The sequence below is a fragment of the Panthera tigris genome, chromosome A2, assembly GCF_018350195.1.
Source record: "Panthera tigris isolate Pti1 chromosome A2, P.tigris_Pti1_mat1.1, whole genome shotgun sequence".
In the NCBI taxonomy this organism is placed as follows: domain Eukaryota; kingdom Metazoa; phylum Chordata; class Mammalia; order Carnivora; family Felidae; genus Panthera; species Panthera tigris.
In genome coordinates this window covers 16,188,108-16,206,248 of record NC_056661.1, presented here as the reverse complement: position 1 = coordinate 16,206,248, position 18,141 = coordinate 16,188,108, and the positions used below count along the sequence as shown (strand labels likewise).

At 48.7% G+C, this 18,141-nt stretch overlaps 1 protein-coding gene across 1 annotated transcript; it reads right to left on the bottom strand.

The window, feature by feature from the left end:
• Positions 1-13,263: 13,263 nt before the first annotated feature.
• FAM240A (family with sequence similarity 240 member A) lies at positions 13,264-17,874 on the bottom strand. Its single transcript, XM_015540468.2, has 2 exons — positions 17,732-17,874; positions 13,264-13,513 (listed from the first exon to the last, which is right to left on the bottom strand). Exons 1-2 carry the CDS (start codon positions 17,872-17,874, stop codon positions 13,381-13,383), a joined length of 276 nt encoding a protein of 91 aa, XP_015395954.1. The 3' UTR covers positions 13,264-13,380.
• Between the last annotated feature and the right edge of the window lie 267 nt (positions 17,875-18,141).

Here is an 18,141-nt window from a genome sequence, read left to right as displayed (position 1 = left end):
GAGAGAGAGAGAGAGAATCTTAAGCAGGCTCCAAGCTGGGCTTGGAGCCTGATGCAGGGCTCGATCCTATCACCCTGGGATCATGATCTGAGCCGAAATCAAGGGTCGGACGCTCAACCGACGGAGCCCCCAGGAGCCTCCCTATATGCTTCTTTTTAAACACTGGAATTTATTAAGAAGGGAAGCTTCATATCCCTACGTACATGGAAGTCGATCATCAATGAGGATAAAAGGGAGGCAATTGTATAGAGCAACGCAGGAAGCAGAACTGGGTGTTTGGCCTCTAGGTTGGTACCGTTGCCTTTGCCCGGGGAGGGGGCGGTGTGTGCAGCTGGGGGTTTCCCAGCACTTACAGAACCAGTTTGCCGAGCCCCCTTACGAACTCCGCCGCCAGCTGAGATGCACCCCTTTGTCAGAGTTCTGGGTTGCTGCCCCTCTCCCAGGCTTCCAAGTTTGAATATTTTTAGCCTCTTTCCTTTCCTCCTCCAGCCCTAGGGAGAGGGGCGGCTTTCTGTAATTGTTGGAGAACTCTTGTTTTGCCTTTTCAGTGCTTCAGTTGCTGGGTGTGGTGGGCAGAATAATTGTCCCCTAAAGATATCCATGACCTAATCCCCAGGGCCTTGAATAAGTCGCCTTACATGGCACAAGGGACTCTGTAGACGTGATTACGTTAAGGACTTGCGATGGGGAGACTATCCTGGGTTATCTGGGTGGGCCCCATCTTCATCACAAGGGTCCTTAAAAGCGGCAGTGGGAAACAGAAGAAAATTAGAGGGAGATGTGGCGAGGGGGAGTGGCCTGAGAGATAGGGGGCGGGACCGAAAACCTGTAGAGGCTACAAGAGGCAAAGAAATGGGTTCAGCCCTATAGAGCTTCCAGAAAGGAGCACAGCCCAATGACCTCTGTGTCAGATTTCTAACCTTCGGAACTGAAAGATGATGAATGTGTGTTGTTTTTAGCCACTAAACTTGCTATAGCAGCAATAGAAAACACACACCCTGGTTACCACTTCTATGCGAAATTCTCTGTTCGTGTAACAGGTGATCATCCTCCCTGGGACCTCTTGCAGGGTGTTCTTACCAGAGCTGGGAAGAAAATAATAAGGAAGCCCTCGGGGGCAAAGAGGCAGCCTAGTAGCTCTGCGCTGGAGGCCAAGACAGAAAGGATCTCCATGGCCCCGTTGACCTTCCCCTTGGTGCTGTGATGGACGAGGAGGGAGGTGACCCAGACATTGCGGGGCACCGGCATGCTTGAACTTGGCTTCATTGACGGGGTCAGGCAGACTCCTGGCCAGGAGAGCCCCAGAGGTGCTCCCCGGGGCCACAGAGCCTAGATATCCCTGGACACTGTAGAAGACAGTGACAGAGAGAGCCCTTGCTGCATCCAGGGCAGATGAAGTGTGCAGGTGCTTTTGTTGGGAGGGCAGTGAAGAATAAGGAACAGGGGAAACACAGGAAAAGGGAGGTGAGCAGGATGTAGCTGAGAGTTGGTCGTTGGCCTTGATCAAGGGAAAGTCTTGGTCCTTTACAGAGACCACAAGGACCGCAGCCAGGGGGACAGAGAAGCATAGATCTGTGGGGGCCAGAGCCATCCCCGTGGGGTCTTGATAAACCAGGAAAGCCGCTTTCTTTGGGAGATGGTGGTCTTGATCTGGGTTTGAGTCCTGATGGGACGATATGACATTTGTCCCTGATTTTAGTTGATCAGGGACAAGCTGATCAACTAGTGATCAGTGATACTTCCTCTCGAAGACATTCAGGGCAGCCTCAGCTCACTGGCCGGGTTGGTCTGGATGGTGGAATCTCCCTGGCCTTCTTCCTTGCAGGCTAAGACGGCGTCTGCAGTTGCTACGGGATTCTGCCAAGCCCGGATTAATACCCTCAGGCCAAGAACAGTCAATACAGAAACTTCAGGAGAGAGCCGCCTGCTTTCTTAGGTAGAAATCCCTGACGGTTGATGGGATTCGTTCCGCTGGTTGCGTCCAGGACCCTGGATGACATGGCTTCATCCTGAGGCTTGAAGTCCTGTTCACAGCTGGCAGAGTTGCATGTTGTACTAATCAAACTAAATGAATCTGGCTAGCCCCGGTCCGTCAGATGAATCGGGTCAAGAATGGATTCTTCTAACTCCTGTGTGAGAGTCTTTCCAGAAAACGAAGCCAGCTTTCTCCTCTGTGGGTTTTACCTTCCTCAGTTTCGTTCTCTCCTCTGCCGCCTTCACTATCTTTCCTTCTTCTTGTCTCGAGTTCTGTACAGACTCTGGGGATGGTAGGATCTGAATGAGGTCGCTGTCATGAAGATGGGGCATGGACGACCCATCACTGAAGCCTCTCAAGGTATAAATGTCCCGTCACGTTTATTTGTTAACTACAGGCAGAGGAGCTGCTGAACACCTGGAGGTGGGAAGGTTGTGGGAAGTTTCCAGAAACATCACACCCTTGTAACGCCCTTTACTTTAGAGGCGTTTCCAAGTGGAAACATTTGGACAATTATGAAACACTGAAAGCTTCCTGGTCAGGAAGTGGTCTTGTAAAAGGGGGAAGCCTCTGAGGCTTAGCAACTAACGTTAGCCCGTTTGATGCTGACTACCTCAGACAAACTGAGCTAGCAGTCTGCTCAGAGCAGGAGGAAGTAAGCCTCGAGTGACATCAGCCCCGCTTTGAATGGGGTATTATATTTAGGAGTTTCTCCGAAAGCAGGGTGCTTGTGCTATAGGCAAACGCTCCATTCATTCATCCGCCGGATAAGTTTTGTGTCTCATAACATATTGTGAGTGTTGTTCCAGACCCTAGGGCTGTACCGGATGCCAAGGCAGCCCAAGTTTCTGCCTTCCCTTTTCAGGCTCTGAGCCCCGCTGAGGTGGGTCCCGGCCCCTCCCGGCCCCACGCTAACTTTATCTGCCCTTCCCCATAGCCAGACCATGTAGCTGGACCCTCCCTTCAAGGTCTTCTCCCACTGCATTTCTCAAGTTCTCCCAGAGCTGGCCTCCAGCCCAGCAGGTGCTTTAACCTGGTGGCCCTTTCCTACATCAGAGAGAGGAGACCGTGTCTGCTCACCTCCAGGGAGTCAAGTTTCCCAAAGAGCGACAATTAGGACTGTTCAGACCTCAGAGAAGACACCACGCCAATGGGACAGAACGAAGCCGATGGGCTTCAAGGGGTGAGACATCTTCTAAGGCTCTTTTTTGACCTTGAACAAAGGAATCCTGTGTTATACATCAGTTATTTTCCAGGAACTAAACCAGGTTCCAAAGAAGCATGTTTTTTTAGGGGCGCCTGGGTGGCTCAGTCAGTTAAGCGTCCGACTCTTGATTTCAGCTCAGGTCATGACCTCACAGTTCATGGGTTCAAGCCCCGAGTTAGGCTCTGCATTCACAGTGTGGGCCCTGCTTGGGATTCTTTCTTTCTCTTTCTCTCTGCCCCTTCCTTGCTCATGCTTGCTCTCTCTCTCTCTCAAGTACATAAATAAACATAAAAAAAAATGTGTTTTTTTTTCTGGAAGAGAATTCCAGCAGAGCCTTAAAAATGACAGGTTACATCCGTACAAGTGGACGTGAACATTTTACTTTATGTATCAGTCCTATGAGAGCAATTTCATGCTGCTTGGATTTATGCGCCTTACAAAAAAAGCATCTAAAACGTTTGTAAGCAAAACATACCAATCAATAAAAATCTCTTCAGTACAGATTCAGCCTGAGAAGAGGAGACAGCCCCCAAGATCAGCAATTCTTGGGTATTTCAAAAGATAGATATCTCCTTTTTTTAAAATATTTTTAAATGTTTATTTATTTTTGAGAGAGAGAGAGAGAGAGAGAGACAGACAGAACACGAGCAGGGGAGAGGCAGAGAGAGAGGAAGACACAGAAACTGAAGCAGGCTCCAGGCTCTGAGCTGTCAGCACAGAGCCCGACGCGGGGCTCGAACTCATGAACTGTCAGATCATGACCCGAGCCGAAGTCGAACGTTTAACTGACTGAGCCACCCAGGCGCCTCTAGACATCTCTTTTTGATACTCAGAAACAGGACTTTTACAAACAGGTTCACTCGTCAGCACACCTCAAATAAAACCCTCCCCATGGGAATGGGGTCTCCAAATCCAAAACTCCTATTTCCACACTCATCATACCCTTGGCCATGAGTTCATCGTTCTCTCTGATGGGTCACACACGTTGCACTGGAGACCAGCATGGAAGCGGCCAAGACTTGTGCCAAGTCTCCATCCCCCATTTAGAAGACCAGACAGACATCCAAACAGACAGGCTCTGAGATATCCATTTTTATAGTTTCTAAACAGTGTCCTGAGGAGGTAATGTTCTAGACTGAGCAGTGACTTGGGAATAGGATTCTTCCTCCATATTCCTCTCCATTTTATTTTATTTTATTTTATTTTATTTTATTTTATTTCATTTCATTTCATTTCACTTCATTTCATTTTATTTTTGTAATGTTTATTTTTGAGAGATAGAGAGAGAGAGAGCATGAGTGGGAGAGGGGCAGAGAGAGAGGGAGACACAGAATCCGAAGCAGGCTCCAGGCTCCGAGCTGTCAGCACAGAGCCTGACATGGGGCTTGAACCCACAAACAGCAAACACTCCATTTTGAAAACACTATTTCCACAAAGTTTGTTGAGTGACTGTCTATGACCCATCAGGCCAGTCCTTTGCATCTCTCCTGAGGGGCTCACGGAAATGAGGCGGCAACTGCCCGGAGAACGTGAGGACAGGGGACTCTGAGCTTCTTCGATAAATTAAGCGGCATAAAAATGATACATTTCAACTGCTTTAAAATTACTGTCACCCTTGTTCAAGGGTGTAGTGGCTCGATTCTAAACCTTGTAAACTTTAGGAGGGAGAATTGACATTTGGAAGGTACTTCTGCGGATTTGTGAGTAGTCGAGAGAGGGGAGGGCTAAGAGAAGGGAGGGAGTGGGGGTGATTGGGTTTTGGCGTGAGTATCTGGGCAGGTGGGGCACCTGTTACAGAGAGAATGAGATTGGGGGTTGGTGGAAGTTGGGGGCGGGGGGTGGAGAAGCTTTCTGGAAAAACCTTCTTAGAAGAAAAAAATGCTTTGATTTTAAAAGCCTAATGTAGGGGCAACCTTCAAGTGCGCTCACTGGAAGGCCTTTGGTAACTCTGAACATTATCATCCATGGAAGCTTCGTGATCTGTTCAGTTGTTTACCCTCTCACTGTCATTGCCTAGCTTAACGTAGCACGTGTCAGGTACTGTACTTGACTCACGAGGAACTGTATCTGAAGATAAGGAAACTGACGCTCAGACCTTAGATGACTAAGGTCACCCAGCTAGCAATATGCAGGGTACATTCTTTTCCTGTGTACTTATATTATATAAAAAGTTAGCCCAATACAGAAGGTGCTTTCTGGCTTCAAAACTAACAGCAGCACTAGCTCCCTGGTCCTTGTGAAATACCTGCCATCCAGAATCTTCTGATCACCAGGTCCTTTCTCTGGGGGGTAAGCAGTACTATGTACTTGAGAGAGATGTCTTTTAAAAAAAAATTTTTTTTTAATATTTATTTTTGAGAGAGGGGGAGGGGCAGAGAGAGGGAGACACAGAATTTGAAACAGGCTCCAGGCTCTGAGCTGTCAGCACAGAGCCCAACACAGGGCTCAAACTCACAAACCTCGAGATTGTGACCTGAACTGAAATTGGATGCTTAACCGACTGAGCCACCCAGGCGCCCTGAGAGAGATGTCTTTGAAAAACCTTTGGAAGCCTCTTGGGATAGATTTATGGTGACCATATTTCTTCACCAAAAATGTTGACACAGGGTCGGATATCGGTAACACATTTGAAGTTGGGATTGCTCTGGAGAGCCCAGCTTATTTGGTTCCCTTGAGATGGAACTAGGAGGAGTATGTCTACGGAATTTAGTCCTCAAGAAGAGCAGACTCTGGGTGGTCTCCTCCCAGGAATATCCCCTCGTACCAGATGTCTCAGACCGATGTTTTCCCCTTAAGCTGTAACTTGGTGTTCTAGACCATTGTCCCAAGCCTGGGGCCTCGTGTTCCGGCTGATGTCACAGGGGATGTGGGAGGCCCTGCTTCTAAAGAACCTAAAGCCTTGACCATTGCAGGGGCGCCTGGGTGGCTCAGTTGGTTGAGTGTCAACTTCAGCTCAGGTCATGATCTCACCACTTGTGAGTTCAAGCCCTGCATCGTCAGGCTCTGTGCTGACAGCTCAAAGCCTGGAGCCTGTTTTGGATTCTGTGTCCCCCGCCTCCCCATTCCTCCCCACTTGCTCTCTCTCTCTCTCTCTCTCTCTCTCAAAAGTAAATAAACATTAAAAAACAACAACAACAAAGAACAGCCTTCCTTCCTGATCAACACCCTGAAATCCCCATTAATCTATATTATTTGTGATTTTGTAAGAGAAATCAACTTCAGGTAGCTTACAAGAAAGGAATTCATCCCATGAACTCAGCAGTACCTCATGGAACCCGAGGCCAGAAAGCAGCCGGACTCCTGGAAAGCACCGGAGGGGAAAGCTGCCCAGAAGCCTGGAAGGTACTGTTTCCCCTCCCTGTGCCTTTTCTCCAGGCATCTCCTTCCCTCCTGTTTCCTAGCAATTAGACTTCTCTGCTTTCCACTTTTCCACTCACAGCGGTGGTCCCTAGAGCTGTTAGATTTCCATGAACCAACAGGGTCAGGTGCCCGGAAGAGAATAGATTCTTTCTTGGTCGCATTCCACCGTCTGGGGAAATGTCTGCTGAGTGTGTCCTATGCTCTGTTCTGAACCCAAGTCAGGTCCGAGCTGGGTGGTTCAAACATGGCTGCTGTGGGGGCCACGCAGCCCATGAGTTTAGTCCTGGGCAGAGTCTGCTCAGGACGATGAGGGTGGGAGTGAGACCGGGCCCCAGTAGGGAGGTCTGCTGAGGTCCTGTGGGTGCTGGCCATTTGGTCGCAGTCCCCTCGGATCTGTGGGGATTGTCATTATTTTATACTCAGTACACTTCCCACTTTTTATTTCAGAAACTGCTCCTTCTCCATTGCATGCGGGCCTGATAGAAATCATCCAGTACTTGTCCCTTTGTGATTCGCTTATTTTACTCAGCATAACGTCCTATAGGCTTATTCATGCTGTAGCAGGTGTCTGATACTCCTTCCTTTTTAAGGCTGGACAATATTCCATTGTATGGATGCGCCACGTTTTGCTTAATTCATTCATTCGTTGATGGACATTTGAGTTGACTCCACCTTTCGGCTCTTGGGAATAACGCTGCTAGGAATGTGGGTATACAGAGATCTCTTCGAGATCCTGTTTTCGATTCTTTTGGGCATATAGGCAGAGGTGGGATTGCTGGATCCTATAACAATTCTATATTTAATTCTTTTGAAGAACCACCATACTGTTTTCCATAGCAACATCATACCCCCTTTTACATCCCCTCTGACAGTGCACAAGTGTTTCAATTGCCACATCGGCACGGACACATTTTATTTCCTGTTTTGTTTTGTTTTCTTTTTTCTTTTTGGGGTATAGTGGCCATCCTATGAGTGTGAAGTGGTATCTCATTTGCGGTTTTATTTTGCACTTCCCTAATGATTGGTGACGTTGAGCATTTTTACATGTACTTATTGACCATTTGTGTATCTTCTTTGGAGACTGCTATTGAATTTCCACTTGAATACGCCTATTCTCATCCATTGCCCAGTTTTGAACTGCGTTGTTTATTTTTTGTTGTTGAATTATAGGAGTTGTTTGTATATTCTGGATACTAACCCTTTATCACATGTATGATTTGCAAATGTTTTCTCCCATATTCATGGGTTGCCTTTCACTCTGTTGATTGTGTCCTTGGATGTAAAAAAAGTTTTAAAATTTGTTGTAGGGCAAATTTGTTGTGTTCTGTTGTCTGTGCTTTTACAGTAATATCTAAGAAATCATTGCCAAATCCAATGTCATAAAGCTTCCCCCCTATGTTTCCTCTAAGAGTTTTATAGGTTCAGCCCTTACATTTAGGTCTTTGATCCATTTTGAGTTAATTTTTTTAAGTTTATTTACTTTGAGAGAGAGAGAGAGAGTGAGCACAGGACAGAGGTGGGGGGAGAGAGAATCCCAAGCAGGCTCTGCACTGTCAGTGCAGAGCCCGATGTGGGGCGCAAACTTTCAAACCGTGAGATCGTGACCTGAGCTGAAACCAAGAGTTGGATGCTTAGCCAACTGAGCCACCCAGGCACCTCAAGTTAATTTTTGTATGTGGTGTGAGGTAAGGGTCCAACTTCATTCTTTTGTGTGAGGAGATCCAGGTCTCCCGGCATCATTTGTTGAAAAAACTGTCCTTTTCCCCATTGAATGGTCTTGGCGCTCTTGTCAAAAATCATTTGACTACATCTGTGGGAGCTTATTTCTGGGCTCTCTATCCTATTCCTTTGGCCTATATGTCTGTCTTTATGCCAGCATCACACTTTTTTGATTATTTTTGCTTTGTAAAAAGTTTTGAAATCAGGAAGCATGAGTCTTCCAACTTTATTCTTCTTTTTCAAGATTGTTTTGGTTATTTGAAATTCTTTGAGATGCCATATGAATTTTAGGATGGATTTTTCTATTTCTATAAAAAAATACCATTGGGATTTTTTATAGGATTGCACGGAATCTGTAGTTTGGTTTGGGTGGTACTAACATCTTAACAATACCAAGTCTTCCAGCCCATGAACACAGAATGTCTCTCCATTAATTTGTGTCTTCTTTACTTTCTTCCAGCAGTATTTTGTAGTTTTCAGTCTTTTGCCTCTGTGGTTAAGCTAGTTTTTAATTATTTTATTCTTTTTGATGCCATTGCAAATGGAATTGTTTTCATAATCTTTTTTAGACAGCTCATTGTTGGTGTACTAGAAACGTAACTGATTTTTGCTTGTTGATTTTGTTAATGTTTATTTATTTATTTTGAGAGAGAGAGAGAGAAAGAGAGAGAGAGAATCCCAAGCAGGCTCTCTGCTGGCAGAACCGTGAGATCATGACCTGAGCCAAAATCAAGAGTCGAATGCTTAACTGACTGAGCCACCCAGGCGCCCCTGCATGTTGATTTTGTATCCTGCAACTTTTCTGATTTCCTTTATTAGTAGTTCTAACAGTTTCTTTTGTGTGTTTGTGGAATCTTTAAGTGTTTGTGGAATCTTTAAGGTTATCTATATATGAGGTCATGTCATCTGTGAACAGAGATTAAGTCTTTTATTTCTTTTTCTTGCCTAATTGCTCTGGCTAGATGTGGCACTATGTTGAATAGAAGTGGTGAAGGCAGACATCCTCTCCTTTTGGAACTCCAGTGACACAAAGTTTAGATCTTTTGTTATTGTCCCACAGGTCCTAAGACTACGTTCCTTTTTTTAAAAAGACAATTATTGGAGGGGGGGCACCTGAGTGGCTCAGTCGGTTAGTGTCTGACTTTGGCTCAGGTCATGATCTCACGGTTCGTGAGTTCGAGCACTGCATTGGGCTTTCTGCTGTCACCATGAGCCTGCTTTGGATCCTCTATCCCTCTCTCTCTCTCTCTGCCCCTCCCCCATTCACTCTCTCTCCTTGTCTCAAAAATAAATAAACATTAAATAAATTTAAAAAAAGAATGAAAATTATTGGGGCACCTCGCTGGCTCAGTCAGTTGGTAGGGCATGCAACTCTTGATGTCAGAGTGGTGAGTTCGAGCCCCATGTTGGGCATAGAGATCACTTAAAAAGAAAAAAAAAAGAAAATGATTTTCTTCTTGTTCAAATTAGATAACTTTATTAGCTATCTGCACGCTCGCTGATCCTTTCCTCTGTATTTTCCACTCTGCTTTTACGCTCAGCCAGTGTTATTTTTGTCGTTTGCTGACTTTAGTTATTGTATCTTTGACTTCTAAAATTTCCAGTTGGTTCTTCTTTGTCTTTTTCATGTCTTTGCTGAGATGTTTTTACTTTTCCCATTTGCTTAAAGAGAGCTTGTAATTGCTTGTTGGAGCATTTATATAACTGCTTCAAAATCCTCGTCAGATAATTCCAACATCTGTGTTGTCCCCGTACTGGTATTTGCGGATTATCCTTTCTCATTTGAGTATGAGATTTCCTTGGCTCTTGTTATGAGTGATTTTGGATGGTATCCTGGGCATTTGGAGGACAAGGTTATGAGTCTCCCTCCTTTTTACGTATCTATTTTAGCAGGCAGTCTGTCTGTTTATATTAGGAACGCATGTCCTGGCCCCCTTTTGTGGGCTATGTTTTAAATGTCAATTACTTTTCAAAGCCTTTGCTATGCTCTTGTGGGCGGCTGCTTGTGTGTTACCCACAGGCCCGTCTGAAACCCGGGCAGGATTCCACACCAAAGCTGAGCTCTCAAAGCTTTTGCTGTGTTGATCCCGGTCAGTTTTATAAATGGGATGTGTCCAGGACTTGATGCTCTGATTTAAAGCATCCCGTTCTGCCATGGATTTGTGGCCTCTCCTCTCCCCACCCCCACCCCCAAATTCATGTGTTGAAGCCCTAACCCCTCATGTGCTGATATTGGGAGATGGGGCCTTTGGGAGGTGATGAGATTTGGGTGAGGTCAGGAGGGTGAGGCCCCGGTGATGGGATTGCTGTCCTCATTAAAAAGGCCCCAGAGAACGTTCCCCTTCATCCCCTGCCCATGTGAGGACACAGTGACAAGGTGGCAGTCCGCAAGGCAAGAAACAACGCTGGCCCTGAGATGATGGGCTCGCCTCCGGCACCGTGACAAGATGGCATTCCTGCTTCTCTCCCTTGGTGTAGACCTTCTCGCTTCTCAGAAGGTATCTGCAGAAGTATCTGCAGAAGTTCCTGGTGGCTTCCCCTCCCTGTCTCCCCACCTTCCGGTGCGGGGACACCCTCCAAAACCGAGGTGTTGTGGCACTCGCCTGCCGACACCCTCGGGAAAAGCTCCAGGTTTCCCAGCCAGCAAGGCCGGGTGCTGACTTCTGTGAACTCAGCTCCCGCTACCCTTTCTCCTCGCTCCTAGCCTAGCTCTGCTGTCAGGACCCACCAGCCCGAACCTCACCTTCACCCGGGTCGTGTTTACTTAACTAGTTTTTTTTTTTTTTACATTTTTTTTAATGTTTATTTTTTTGAGAGAGACATAGAGTTTGAGCAGGAGAGGGGCGGAGGGAGACACAGAATTCGAAACGGGCTCCAGGCTCCGAGCTGTCAGCCCAGAGCCTGACGCGGGGCTCGAACTCACGAACCGCGAGATCATGACCTGAGTCGAAGTCGGACACTTAACGGACTGAGCCACCCAGACGCCCCTTAACTAGCCTGTTCTTAAGAAGCCTCCCCTTGGGGCACTTGCGTGGCTTAGTCCGTTAAGTGGCCAACTCTCGATTTTGGCTCAGGGCTCAATCTTGCAGTTCGTGAGTTCAAGCCCTGTGTCCGGCTCTGCACTGACAGTGTGGAGCCTGCTTGAGATTCTGCCTCTCCCCCACTTGCTCTCTCTCTCTTTCAAAATAAATATATAAACTTTAAAAAAAGAAAAAAGGTCCTCCCTACACCAGAAGAACGGGTCGCCTAGGGACTGGGCACCTTTGCCTGCTGTGGCTCTCAGTGCGAAAGTCCCCTGCACTCCATGACCTTGACTTTTCTGCCATCTTGCTCAGCCTGTAGCCTCCGGGCCAGCGCTTCTGGGTTTCTCTGCGGTGTTCTGGTTGTCCAGCACAGTGCCTGACGCGTGGGAGAGGAGTCATGGAAAGAACCTTCACCTGTATTTCCTGCCTCACTCCCCTGCATTTAGCCCCACCGCAGTTCATGAAAACAGGGCTTTGCTCCCAGAGCCTCTCGCCTGCGAGCCCTGACTTCTCTTTTTCCCTCTGTGTAGTTCCTGTTTTCCTCCTACCCAGTGAAAATTCCTCTTTCATCACCGTGTTCTCACATAAACCCAGCTGGAATTCGTAGTTTATTCGTTGAATTGAATCCCATGTTGAATGAGACACCGTAGAGGGAGGAAGGGCTCTGAGCCCTGTTTTCTGGATCATGTGGGTAAGGGACCTGGGCAAATGTTCCCCCAGCACTTCTTTTTAAAAAAAAAAATTTTTTTTTAAGTTTATTTATTTTTGAGACAGAGAGAGACAGAGCATGAACGGGGGAGGGGTAGAGAGAGAGGGAGACACAGAGCCCGAAGCAGGCTCCAGGCTCCGAGCCGTCAGCCCAGAGCCCGACGCGGGGCTCGAGCTCACGGAACATGAGATCATGACCTGAGTTGAAGTCGGAAGCTTAACCGAGGCGCCCCTCTCCCAGCACTTCTTAACTTCAGGTGGCTCCCATTGCCAGGATGAGCCTTCTGGGCTCCCTGGGGATGTGGATGGAAGCACTCTCTGGCACATGAGGGCCCTTAGAGGACAGAAGCACCATATCTGCTCTGTTCAGAATTGTCCCTACCTTGCCCTCGGTGTGGCACGGTAACACTGTGCCTCCAGCTTTCAGATACTTTACAACATGGTCTCTCGGAGCCCTTGTGCTGGCCGGAAACTGTTGCCAAGGCCCAGTTTCAGTCTGCACTTCTGGAAGCAGCAACGCTATACCGGAGACCTGAGATTCTGCCGGGGAGTGACTGTGCCATTTCAAAGTCCAGAATGTATACAGCAAACACTTTGTTGGGTGGCCAGATATACCTCAGCCAGAGAGGTAACCAGTGCCAGTGTGTGGGACGTAAAACAAAGCCATGAGGGGCGTCCGGCTGGCTCATTTGGAAGAGTGTGTGACTCTTGATCTTGGGGTTGTGAGTTTGTGGCCCACGTTGGGTGTAGAGATCACTTAACAACGAAATATCAAAAGATGATAATAAATAAAATAAAGCAATGAAACACAGGGCGTGCACATCCGTGGTGGCCGGGCAACCAAGTTTTATTCCAGTTATCCTGATCTGATCGAATGGTTCAGGAGGCCAATTAAATTCACATGCAGGAGAAATAGCCTCAGATCAATCTCTGGGCAAACCTTATCTTTACGACTATTCACAATATTGCTATTCTTGCAGATGGGTACGTGTCTCATAAAGAGAAAACAAGGGAAAGGATCACATGAAACTGTTTCTGGGAGAGATGTGGAACAGCACTGCTGGGCGATGTTTATAAAGTGTGACCAGGAAGATCAGCACCCCGCGTGGGCTTAGAATTTAAAATACGTAGATGTCAAAATCGGAAGGTAACGATACGGAAATGAAGCATGCTGCATGGAACTCTGGTATTAAATAACCTCATCTTTAGGGACACTTGGGATAATATGCCGGCCCCCACGTGGAGGGGACCGACTTGGCTGATAATTCCCAGTTGGCACCCGGGAGGACGCTCGGGTAGATCTGTCACGGGTCGGGGGCAGTGTGACATCTGTGTGGCATAGCTCAGGGACTCGGGCATTTGCATGGACTTCTCCTGGCGCAGTGACCTCAGTGCTTTGAATCCTCTTGGGTCAGCGAAGCGAGATGCTCCCGGCCAACGTTTGCCCGCTTTTTGGTCTCATCTGGGCTGTTCTGAAGTCTCAGCTTTGCTTCCAGTCTCTGCCTCCATCCTTCTCTGAGCCTGAAAATAGACACCAAACACGCAAACAGAGCAGCCATTTCCACGGCTGTTGGCTCAGGGATGCTTCCTTCCCCCCCCCTTTTGTTGCCCCCCTGAAGGTGTCTGTGTGTGCATTCAGGTTTTAAAAGGTATGCGGAGCACTTGCAAATTTAAATATATGCATATTTTATATTTTGTAGGTATATCTTTAGCTCTCACTTCTGTTCAGTCTCTTCTAATCTTAACCCTTCAAACTTTCCCTTTGGGGCTGCAACGTCTTTAGAGTTGTGGAGGGGGGAACCTGTCAGTCTAGAATTGTTCACTCGGCAGAGCTATCTTTCAAACACAGAGGTGAAGTAAAGGTGTCTTCAGCCATGCAAGAGCGGGAGGAACTCGCACCAGCAGCCTGTCCCCACATGACATGTTAAAGGAAACCCGTCAAGCAGAGGGAGAATGGCCCGAAATGGAAGTCGGGATCTGCGCAATTCAGTGAAGGGCGATCGCGTGGGTGCATATTACTAATTTTGTCTCACTACTTAAATCTCCTTAGGGCGCCTGGGTGACTCAGTCGGTTGAGCGTCCGACTTTGGCTCAGGTCAAGATCTCACGGTTCGTGAGTTCGAGCCCCACATCGGGCTCTGTGCTGACAGCTCAGAGCCTAGAGCTGCTTCGGATTCTGTGTCTCGCTCTCTCTCTGGCCCTCCCCTGCTCGCGCTCTTGTCTCTGTCTCTCTCTCAAAAATAAACTTTAAAGAAAAAAATTGAAAAAAAAAAAGAAGATAGTGTCTGAAAGCAAACCTGTCAATGACGTCACGTGGGGTTTATGACGTGTGTGGAAGAGAAACTTTACTTTGCACCGTTGGAGGGGGAGCGGGGGGCCGGGCCACCGTAAGGCTCCCACACCCTCCCTACGGGAGACCAGGTGGCCCCCAAAGGCACACGGTGATGGAGGCCCTAAAGCGACCCTGAAAAGAACACAAACAGATGGCGTTAAAAAGCCGACAGAGGAGATAAAATGAAATCATAAAATACCATTTAGTTAACCCAAAAGAAGGCAGAAAAGAGATAAAGGAAAAACAGCACAGATGAGCGAACAGGAGACAAATCGCAAGCCGGCAGATTTAAACCCAATCATGCGCATTAACATTAAAGATGTAAACCGCTGATTAAAATGAAAAGATGTTGAGTTGAATAAAAAATGATATTGAAATAGAGGCCGCCTACGGGAAAATCGCTTTTTGTTTTATTTTATTATTTTATTTTATTTTGAGAGAGAGAGAGAGAGAGAGTGAGAGCAAGTGGGAGAGGGGCAGAGAGAGGGGGAGAGAGAGAATCCCAAGCAGGCTCCATGTTCCGTGCAGAGCCTTACTTGGGGGTCGATCCCACAACCCTGGGCTCATGACCTGAGCCAAAATCAAGAACTGACTGAGCCACCCAGGCGCTCAGGAAAGTCACCTTTAATATGAAGGTGGCAATAGGTTAAAATCAAAAGGATGGGAAAATATTCTCTCTTAACCCTAATCAAAGAAAGCTGGAGTGTAATATCAGACGAGGTAGATTTCACAGCCAAGAACATTACCAAAGAGAAAGAGGGTCGTTTGGCAACAAGGGGGTCAATTTATCAAGAGGACGTAACGATCTTAAACATTTGTATGAAAACAGAGCTTCAAAATACACGAAACGAAATGCGACAGAGCTGTTAGGAGATAGAGACAGATCTGCAACGACAGCTGGATTTCAATACCCACATTTCAGAACCAGAGGCAAGACATCAGTAGGGCTGTGGAACTCTGAACAACACTACCAACCGACCGCTCCCCGCTGGTGAAAGGCGGGGACTCTCCAACAGCCCTCTCCTCCTAGTGTCCGTGGGAAAAGTCGTAAGGAGAAAATGAAGGCACGGGGAGATCTGCGGGCTCACCCAGAGACCACAGGGGCTGGGGCCGTTCCTCTGGCGTCTGGTCTCTGCTGTATTTAATCCTGGACTAAGTGGCCACGTGCGGGGGCGGGGGGGGGGGGTTGGGGGTTGGGCGGGGGAGAAGGAACTGACATTATCCTGTTCCAGGCTCGGAACAGCCTAATGAACTGGGCCATCTCCTCCATTTTGTGCCGGGACAAGACGGATTAGCGGGTAAGAGCAGAGACCCTCTGGAGGAGGCCACCGGGTTCAAATGGGAAGAGGAGGAGAAGGATGAACAAATTCGAGTCTCGCCGTCCCACCAGCCAGAAAGCGTCCCCCTGCGGTCTTCCGTCAAGTTGCATAGACGGACACTGTGCATATACATTGTCATGTTTTAATTTTTTGACACTTATTCCTCTTTTGAGAAACAGCGTGAGCAGGGAGAGGGGCCGAGAGAGGGGGAGACACAGAATCCGAAGCAGGCTCCAGGCGCCGAGCTGTCGGCACAGAGCCCGACGCGGGGCTCGAACCCACGGACCGCGAGATCATGACCTGAGCCGAAGTCGGCCGCTTCACCGACTGAGCCACCCAGGCGCCCCTGTCACGCTTTAACAGACTGGAGCCGGTTTGCTCATCCCTCGGCGTGCACCTCAGTTTCTGCATCTTCCTTAGGCAGTTCCATTGCACCTGACGCCTTCTGCACGCTCCCTAGGGCGGGAGCGGGGGGCACATGCGTGCACGGCGTGCTGAGTGGCCTGGCCTGGGGAAGGAAGGTGGCAGGGACCACAGAAATGACTGACCGCCCACCTCGGCTTCTCAGACAATCCCCGGAGGAGACACCCTAACACGGTGCTCCAACAGTGAGGACAGCCCGCTTCCCCTTGCCCGTGGCCAGGAATGCGGCCCAGCAGCTCTCCGTACGTGCAAGAGGCTGGGTTCCCCTTGGGACTCAGGAGGGCGCTTGGAAGGCAACAGGGAGTCTAAGTCGCACAGACTGGTGCGTGTCGTTGGCCCAGCAAGCACGCACTGGCAGCGTGGAGTCACAAGCCCCGCCGTCGGGCCGATCCCCCCGGCCATACACAAGCTGTGCCCTCTGCAAACAGATGGCGGCTGAGCTGTTCCATGGGGACGGAGGACCCAGATGGGCCTGTCCCCTCACTGGCTCCGAAGTGGAGGTGGCGCGTGCGGGTGGTGACCCGCCGCAGTCCCCACAGCCATGGCGGCCCCGGTCTGCTCAAGGGAGTCGCCGCTCTGCCCTGGGTGGACTGGTTTGGCTGCCACAGGGATGCCCGGCAGAGGGGTGACCGCCCATCAGCCCCCCTCAGAGAACCTCGCAGGGTGTCCCATGTCTTCACCCAGACGAGCCCTGGGAATCGGTCACAGTCTCCTTTGCTTGATTGCTTCTCACGGGCTCATCTGCTGACCTGCTCCCCAAATTTAGGGTGACCCCCATGCACTAGAAATGGTGCCAGAGGGGAGATTTTTCCATTTCTAAAGATACGGATCAAAGGGTACATTTGTTAATGTAGAAGAATTTTAAAAATTACTGCCCAAGGGCGCCTGGATGGCTCAGTAGATTGGGCGTCCGACTTTGGCTCAGGTCATGATCTCATGGTTCGTGGGTTCGAGCCCCGCATCAGGCTCTCTGCTGTCAGCGCAGAACCTGCTTCGGATCCTCTGTCTCCCTCTCTCTGCCCCTCCCCAACTCTCGCGCTCTCTCTCTCTCTCTCTCTCGAAAACAAATAAACATTAAAAAAAAAAAAAGAAAAGCAAACATAAAAAATTGCTGCCCGTCAGTATAGGTGATGGCAGGAGCATACGCCGGGAAAATTAAAATAATGATGTTCTCTAAGATGCCCATCTGGCATTCTTCTGGGGAAATAAATTTTGCTTTAAAAAAAACAGACAAACAAGGGCAGTAATGCTTCGCCCATGTGTGTTCATGGCGGGGATGCTGACAGCGGGGAGGTTGTGCCTGGGAGGCCGGGGATATGGGAATTCTATCTTCCGCTCAGTTTTGCTGTGAACCTAAAACTGCCCTAAAGAGTAAAGTCTATTTTGTTTTTAGTGGCGTCTGGGTGGCTCAGACGGTTAAGCATCTGCCTTTGGCTCGGGTCATGATCTCACGGTCCGTGAGTTTGAGCCCCGCGACGGGCTCTGGGCTGACGGCGCAGAGCCCGCTTCAGATACTCCTCTGTCTTCCCCTCTCTCTGCCCCTGCCGTGCTCATGCTCTTTTCTCTCTCAAAAGTAAATAAATAAATGTCTATTCTTAAAATCGAATGAACAGTAAAAAAAAAAAAAAAAAAAAAAAATAGACAAACGAGAAACGAGCCACGTACTTTCTCAGGGCGCTTTTTCCCAGGCGATATTCCTCCGACTGTCGGTAGTAGGTCTGTTTGCCGATCTCCTGTTCCCAGAAACGCTTGAGCTCGTGGCAGGTGTTTCCGCAGAAGACTTCCCGGCGGACGTACTGATTGTTCATCCCCTTGAAAAAGAAAGTATCAGTCGAACCCCCGTGGAACACGCTCCCTCAGACTCTGGGGGGTACAGACTATTTGAATCCGGCCCCTGCCACTTATCTGAGGGGGTCCTGGCCAGCGGCAGAACCTCACGGGGGTGGGGGGTGGGGTTGGCCACACGGCTTGTCGTCGGGATACAGTGGTGTGAATGCGGAAGTCCCCCCGCGCAGCGAGGCCTGGCAGAGACCTCTGCCCTTCCGTCCTCCTTCCGGAAGAGTGGGCCTTCTCAA